The sequence below is a fragment of the Halyomorpha halys genome, unplaced genomic scaffold (assembly GCF_000696795.3).
Source record: "Halyomorpha halys isolate HHAL.00 unplaced genomic scaffold, Hhal_1.1 Scaffold1139.1, whole genome shotgun sequence".
Lineage (NCBI taxonomy): Eukaryota > Metazoa > Arthropoda > Insecta > Hemiptera > Pentatomidae > Halyomorpha > Halyomorpha halys.
Genome location: NW_027109584.1, coordinates 87,739 through 95,062, shown reverse-complemented (window position 1 = coordinate 95,062; position 7,324 = coordinate 87,739). Strand labels below are relative to the sequence as shown.

General features: G+C 29.5%; 1 protein-coding gene across 2 annotated transcripts in view; it reads right to left on the bottom strand.

Moving 5' to 3' along the window:
* Positions 1 to 640: 640 nt before the first annotated feature.
* LOC106688480 (tetratricopeptide repeat protein 5) overlaps positions 641 to 7,324 on the bottom strand; it is an 86,110-nt gene continuing 79,426 nt past the window's right edge. For both annotated transcript variants that reach the window (XM_067047764.1, XM_067047765.1), the window contains 3 exons: positions 1,645 to 1,784; positions 1,356 to 1,503; positions 641 to 859 (listed from right to left, as the gene is read on the bottom strand). In XM_067047764.1, coding sequence (XP_066903865.1) covers positions 740 to 859; positions 1,356 to 1,503; positions 1,645 to 1,784 — 408 coding nt within the window. In that variant the 3' untranslated portion in view covers positions 641 to 739. The remainder of the gene's footprint in view (positions 860 to 1,355; positions 1,504 to 1,644; positions 1,785 to 7,324) is intronic.

Below are 7,324 nucleotides of genomic sequence, written 5' to 3'. Positions count from 1 at the left end.
GTGATGATGGATGTTAACTATATTGAATTAAGTGGACTTACTCCATTCTCCAGCTACTCCCTCTTCATCTCTTGATCTCTCTCCCCCCTACTGCAGGGAGCTCCCGTCCCTCCATAATGTTTCTACTCACCCATGGGGGATTTCTACTAATAAGTGAAGAAAAGAATGATTGCTTCTGGAAAAAGAAAATGGCTCTCTAGTGCCCAGGTTACTTCTCTTCCCACAGAGCGCTGGAGGAGGTGCTTTTGCTGTTGGCCACATGGGGCAACGATGATGCCTACATTATGGGAACCCCCAATCCAATTCAGACTTTTGGTTACCTTAGGTTAACAGAAAAAGTAAGAATTAAAGGGGGGTAAAATATCACGGATTTTATCAGGATTTAGGACAAGAAAGAAGTCATCTACATATTTTTTAATAAGAATAATGTCAGCTGGAAAGAGTGGGATAACAGAATCAAGCAAATCATCAGCAAATCAACCAAATACCTTTTACATTTGCATGTGGAAAGATTTACATTACCAGATGAGAATTAGCTTAATAAACAAAGCTAAGAAATTTTTGTAAATACTTTAAGGCCAAAGGCACATATTAAAATTAATATATTAGAAGTATATAATAAGGAAATAAAGATATACCATTTTATAAAGAAATATATATTTGCATTAATAAAAAAAATCACATTATAAACTATACGTAAAAGTAAGAGTTATTAATTATTTTACAACCATTTATAATCTCAAAACTGCATGGGCAGAGTATCAAATTTTACCTTGGCATAACAAGATTCTGGTAAATGTTTATCATTAACAATCAATTCTTTAGGATTTTCCACCCTGACTTTTCGGAATTTGTAACACTGAAACAATAGCAAACATGGACTATAATTTAATAACTGCACATATAGATGAAACCAAATAAATAATTTATACATATCACCTTCTGACTTAAATAATCTGACAACTCATTGTTCTGTGAAAACCTAGACTGAAATAGTTGTAAATTTTAATTGCAGGGAAATGTGTTTTTTAACACTTCACATCATTAAAAGAGAGTTTTGGGACTGAAAATGATTCCAACTAAGAGAAAAATTAACCAGTAATTGAAATGAATAACTATTTCTAATAAATGGAATATGGTCCGGGTGCGGTAAAAAAAAATCTAAAATAGTGACAACTATTTTAATGAGACAACATTGAGCCAATAATTATTTCAATTGAGGTGTTCACAAAACAACAATTTTTAAGATGTTGGATTAAGATCCGACTATTATATACAAGAAGGTGATATTATCAAATTATCAAAATAAAAAAATAAACCCCAATTGATATAAAAATAAAAAAAAAGAATCTTACCTTGTCCTTATGTACTGAATCTACTTTCTCAAACCAGGGATTTGGAATAGCAACTGAATCACCAATAATGAAAAATCTATGTGCAATAGAAAGGTTGAAAACTGTTATAACAACTTCATCACCATTGGCATCCACAAGCCCAAATGTGCTGAAATTGTTTTATAATGACAGAATGATATTATTTAATAAAGTGATAGAAATATAAAACTAAAACTCACAAAGGGAATGAAAGATCCATTAACAATATGATATTATTTAATAAAGTGATAGAAATATAAAACAAACTCACAAAGGGAACGAACAATCCATCTGCACACTCCATAATACTTTTCCAAATAAGACACAATTTTTGTTCACCCCATCTACAAGATTATTGATGAAAATCAATTTAAAATTGGAATATGGTCCAACCCTTACAGTATTCAGTCCCTAAATAAAAACACATTATAAACTGATATATACCTATATTAATTAGTTTAAATAAATTAAAAATATTAATAATCAAAACACAAAAGAATAAAATCATATTAAATATTTAATAGTTGATCATATTGATAATCAAGAAGAAAGACTGGGTAGTGGTAAACTTTAATAAATAAATTTTACGATCTTTATATATTCCCAAGTTGCAATCCTGCTGGACCATCTTTTATTGGAAAAGATAAAAATTAAAAATAAATAATTTAAATTCTATCCATTATAGTCTCAAAACCTTTAATTTATCTTATAAGTCCGACGTTTCAGCCAATCCGGCCATCTTAATACAATAAAATCATTTATCACAGACACTATTCCTTAAAACCTTTATCACAACCTGGTTGATTTTGATTTTGTTTTAAGTGAATATTGACTAATTAGAAATAAATGTTTTGACATGGGCAGAATAGCCTGCATGGAGTTTAGAGTTTTTTAAATTATATAATTTCAAAGTTGTATTATACATATATACATATATAAACGCCAGACTTATAAGAGAAATAAAAGGTTTTGAGACTATAATGGATAGAATTTAAATTATTTATTTTTAAAAAAATTTACCAGTCTCAAGAAAATGTTAAGATTAAAAATTAAATAAAAGTTTATATTTTGTAAATTAATCTAAAAAAACTTTATAGCGAGTAAAAATAGGCAGAAAAGGCAACATTTAAATATACAAAGATAGATTTCTGAAAAGTTAATTAAGTTTATAATGAGCCACTGCATGAAATGTGGAAACTAAATAGACAAAATGGAAATAAAAATTTAGTAATCTGCCAAGGCTAGAGGAATGGATAATACTTAAGCAATGTTCCCTAAATGAAGAGGTCGGAAGAATATCACAATAATTAAAGTTAAAAGCCAGTTATAAAAGGGAAAAAATATTAAAGAAAAGGTGTATGCTCAGTCATATAAGGCTAACAATGAATATACTGAAGCATTTCTCATAGCAGGTCTATCTAGAGGTTTGTCCAGGTGGTCATCTGAAGAAAAGAGTAGGTATTGACAAAAAAAATGTTTGTTTTGATCCTCAAGACTAATATTTAACTCTTAAATTTTTAGTTTTTCAACACATCATCCATTTATTTATTTATAGAATTAATGACTCATCCTTTCAAATTCACCTAACATTCAAAGGAATAGACAATGAATTCCTAGATAGACTTAAATAATGTATATATAGGAGTTGTCTGTACAAATCTATTAAAACTTAACAAATCTATCAATCAATTCCTTTAAATTAGAGCAAGAATTTTCATCTAATTAAAAATGCCAATATATATATTTTACACACATGTATATATATGTGTGTGTGTGTGTGTGAAATGTGTAAATACAAGAAAATTATTTAATTCATGAATTTCAAAGAGCAATCTACTCATTATCAGGAGAACAGTAGGAAACTATATGTTTAAATCCAACAGTAAACAATGTATATCAAGCCTTAGTACCAAAAGCTTTCCGCAAAGATCGAATAAGGTAGACAAAAACCATAGGTAAGATCAGTATCAGTTCAAAGTGGTACAAGATAACTACTTCAACAGGAGGAAAAAAGTAGTTCAAAACATTATTATTCCAGTCTTCACTCTGTGGGCTGTCCTAAAGATGATATTTACAATATACAAGGCCTTCAACATTAGCTGTTTTGTCAACTGAAGCCTAAAGAGATCCCAGTTTCCCCTCAAGAGCTCTCCTTCTAAAGAGGAAATGTTAAAACATTCTCTTGAACACTTGCGAGGATTTTGTGGTATACATCCCACAGATAATTTTTTTTTTTTTTTTTTTTTTAAGGTGGTATGATCAAGCATTTTTTCCCAATATATTTTCTGAAAAGCATTTGAGGAGGGGTTATTTTTTCAAACAGATATCGGCTCTAGTGAAGATACAACACAAATCAATGGAAAAAATAATCTTAGTTTTTCCACTTCATGAAGATGGAGTGATGAAACTTGGCTTCAATTTTCATTAGTTTTCTTTGTTCACTTAGTGGAAGACTGTCAATATGTTAAATGGTTTGAAAATGTTGGATTGTAGAAACAGATTTGTCACAGCAAGAACAGTATAAACCATCACTCCTGAATGTTTCATTCAAAAACTAACAAAGATATTTCATTACTGAATATTAACATACAGGCAGTCCTGTTTTAAGCCATTTCAAAATTATGTCATTAACCCATTTCTACTAAACACCCTTTTATCTCAAAAGTTTGATGACTTAAACAAAATTTTTATGTTTTATCAAGTGAAGCCATTAAAAAAATCAATTTAGATGAAAAATTAAGCTGTTAAATTAATTTAGAAAATCTATTGATACAACTACATAATTTCATTACATACATAAATACAACTACATTGATAAAATCTAGTAAGGTATTAAGTTTCAAAATAAATAGGATAATAAAGAGTATATGGTTAGCAGCAGAAACGGCATCAATTTTGGTGGTATGGATATAGGAATAGGAGAAAATACATTTTAGCAGGTAGAGGGATTTAAGTATTTAAAGAAAGCAGTAACAAGATAAACTAAAATTCATGAAGAAATAAAGGTGAGGTTAAATATAGGAAATGTTTGTTATTTTTCAATTTAGAAATTGCTTAGCTCATGCCTTCTGTCTAGAAACGTAAAAGTTAGAACTTACAAAACTATTATCACTGCTTTTTAGAGATGCAAAACATGGCCTATTATATTACATAAGGAACAGCGCCTTAAGGTTTTTGAAAATGAAGTATCGCATAAAATATTTGGACTGAAAAAAATGAGCTAATCAGAGAATTTAGAAGACTACACATCACCGAATTGCTGGAACTGCACCCGGGAAATATAATTCAGATTATAGCATTGCATTGAATAAGATGGACATCTATGGTTGTAGGTCTTAATAACAACCGGATTCCTAAAATTTAATAAATACTGAACTGAATGGTAGACCGATGTGCAGCTTCAAGATTGATCATGTTGATTTGGGTTAGGACGAGTATCACTGGATAGATATTTGTAAGCAGCAATTGGTAGTATCACCATCAAACCTTATGGTTTTCCAAGCTTTTATTAATATTTTATTATTGCAGATATTTTACATTTAGATGTAAAGAAAATATTAACTGTTGCCATAAACAGCGAATAGACATTATCCGTCAATTTTACATATCCGATATGTATATCATTAATTAGATAATCTATATTAAATGCTAATTTATATTAGATTTAAAATCAATGACAAAAAAATTAAAGTTATTCATTTCTAATTTTTCTAAATGGAAGAATCATAAGACAAATAAAGATAAATTATATTCTAAAGATAATTCATTTAAACAATTAAACGTGAAAGTTAGTCTTTTTAGTCTTGTATGAGGATTCCATGTCATTTGTTTGTCCAGATGTAGTCCTAAGTAACGGATCTGTTCAACAAGAATAAGTGGGGTATTATTAAAAGATACTGTGGGGCAAGACGAAGGCACCAATAAAGTAAAATATGTTAATTTTTTTTTTTTTACTTTATTAAGTTTATTCACAACTGTAAAAGTATTTTTACAACCAGCGAATGAGATGTAGAGAGAGAGAGAGAGAGAGAGAGAGAAAAAAAAAAAAAAAAAAAAGTCATGAAGGCATGAAGGTTAAGGTCATCCAATGATGCCTCTCCATTAAAATTGAAATTTAAAAATCAGTTTAAGAGGTCCCTATTCCAGCTCCTTCGTAAACGTCGTCTCGTATCTGCTAAGTCTAGTGTTGATAGTCCTTGAATTAGAGGGTTAGTGTGTGTTGGAAGTGCGTCGTGAAACCGTTTATATAATGATTTAATGGTTGTTTGTACATAGGCAGTTCGTAAGTCTTTGTGTAAGTTCTTGTTACTGATGTAGGGGGGAGCACTACTGATCAGTCTTAGTAATTTTGATTGAAACATAAATATGTTAAATTAAATTAAAATTTTGAAACTATTGGTAATTATTAAATTGTATCAAGATGTATGAGATAATAGGTCCATCAAACAATTAAGTTTTGATTTATTGAACATTAAACTAAAAAATAATGAACACCCACTAGACTATCTGTTGTACAGTGGTAACACTGTCACATAGAGCTGAGAGGTTCTGTGCAGGTTTTTGTTGTGATAGAAACAGTTGATAAAAGACATGTGAAATTGAATTAATTAAACAGAATTTTTTTTTTTCAAATTTCAATAAAACAGTTTGAACTTAGAGAGTATATATTCTTTAATGAAAACATTGAGTCAGTAGAAAAATATACGAAAACTAGATACAAAATAAATTTGCTAGCCCCAGCCCAGTTTGTGACAAAAGGAAATATTGTGGAAAACTGGATTTCATGTAAACAAACCTGGAAGAATTATGAATTTGCGATTGATCTTGACAATTAGCGATTGATCTTGTTATTGGAAAGAAAGAGATGTAATTGTTACAGCAAAAAGGTTCAGATAAAGTAACTTCAATAGATGATATAACAAAACAATTAGATGAGAAGGTTATACCCCTGAAAAATATCAAATATGAAAGGTATGTCTTTGTTTTCAGCTGTACAAGATAAAAAAATGGATTATATTAATTTTATTTGAATATTACAAGAAAGAATTATTATTAATATAAGAATTTGAACTTGCAAGTTCAAAAATTTTAAAGATGAAATCAGAGATTAATTTGTAGTAGGTATAAAAGATAATGATTTTAGAAAACAACTGTTGAGACAGAGATATTTTATGCTTCAAAAAGTGACTGGTGAAGCAATGGCGGTATAAGAAACAGGAAAACAATTGCAAAAAATAAAAACAGTTTCTAAATATCTTCAAATTTATTGAGATTGTTAATAAATTTGAGGTAGATAAAATGAAAAAATAATTAAAAGCAGAATAAGAGAGAACTTTGGAATTGGTAGATGTTGTGGGGGAAAAACCCATTAGAAAAAGAGAAGTGAAAGTTAAGGGTAAGATTCTTCATGTTTAAATAGACATAAACAGTGTACCGCAAATTGTCCATTCCGATGAAGGTACTAACTACAGCTCTGAAGAATTTTAATTATTTTCCAGAGAGTGGAACTTTACATTAAAAACATTATCACCACACCATCATCAATCCTACGGTAAGGCCGTGTCTGCAGCTAAGCAAGTAAAGAAATTGTTGAAGTTAAAAGAAAAAGATGTGGAATTAGCATTACTGATATGGAGAAACACATCTACATCAGGTATGGCTACAAGTCCAGCACAAAGGCTTTTTGGGAGGAGTTAAAGAACTTTACTATGTGGTAGCAAGGAAGGATTGAAGCAGGAAGTTTGATATGATACAATTTAGGTACGACTGAACAAAAAAAATACAAAGATATAAAAAATAATATATATATATATATATATACATGCGAGGATTTTGTGGTATACATCCCACAGATAATTTTTTTTTTTTTTTTTTTAAGGTGGTATGATCAAGCATTTTTTCCCAATATATTTTCTGAAAAGCATTTGAGGAGGGGTTATTTTTTCAAACAG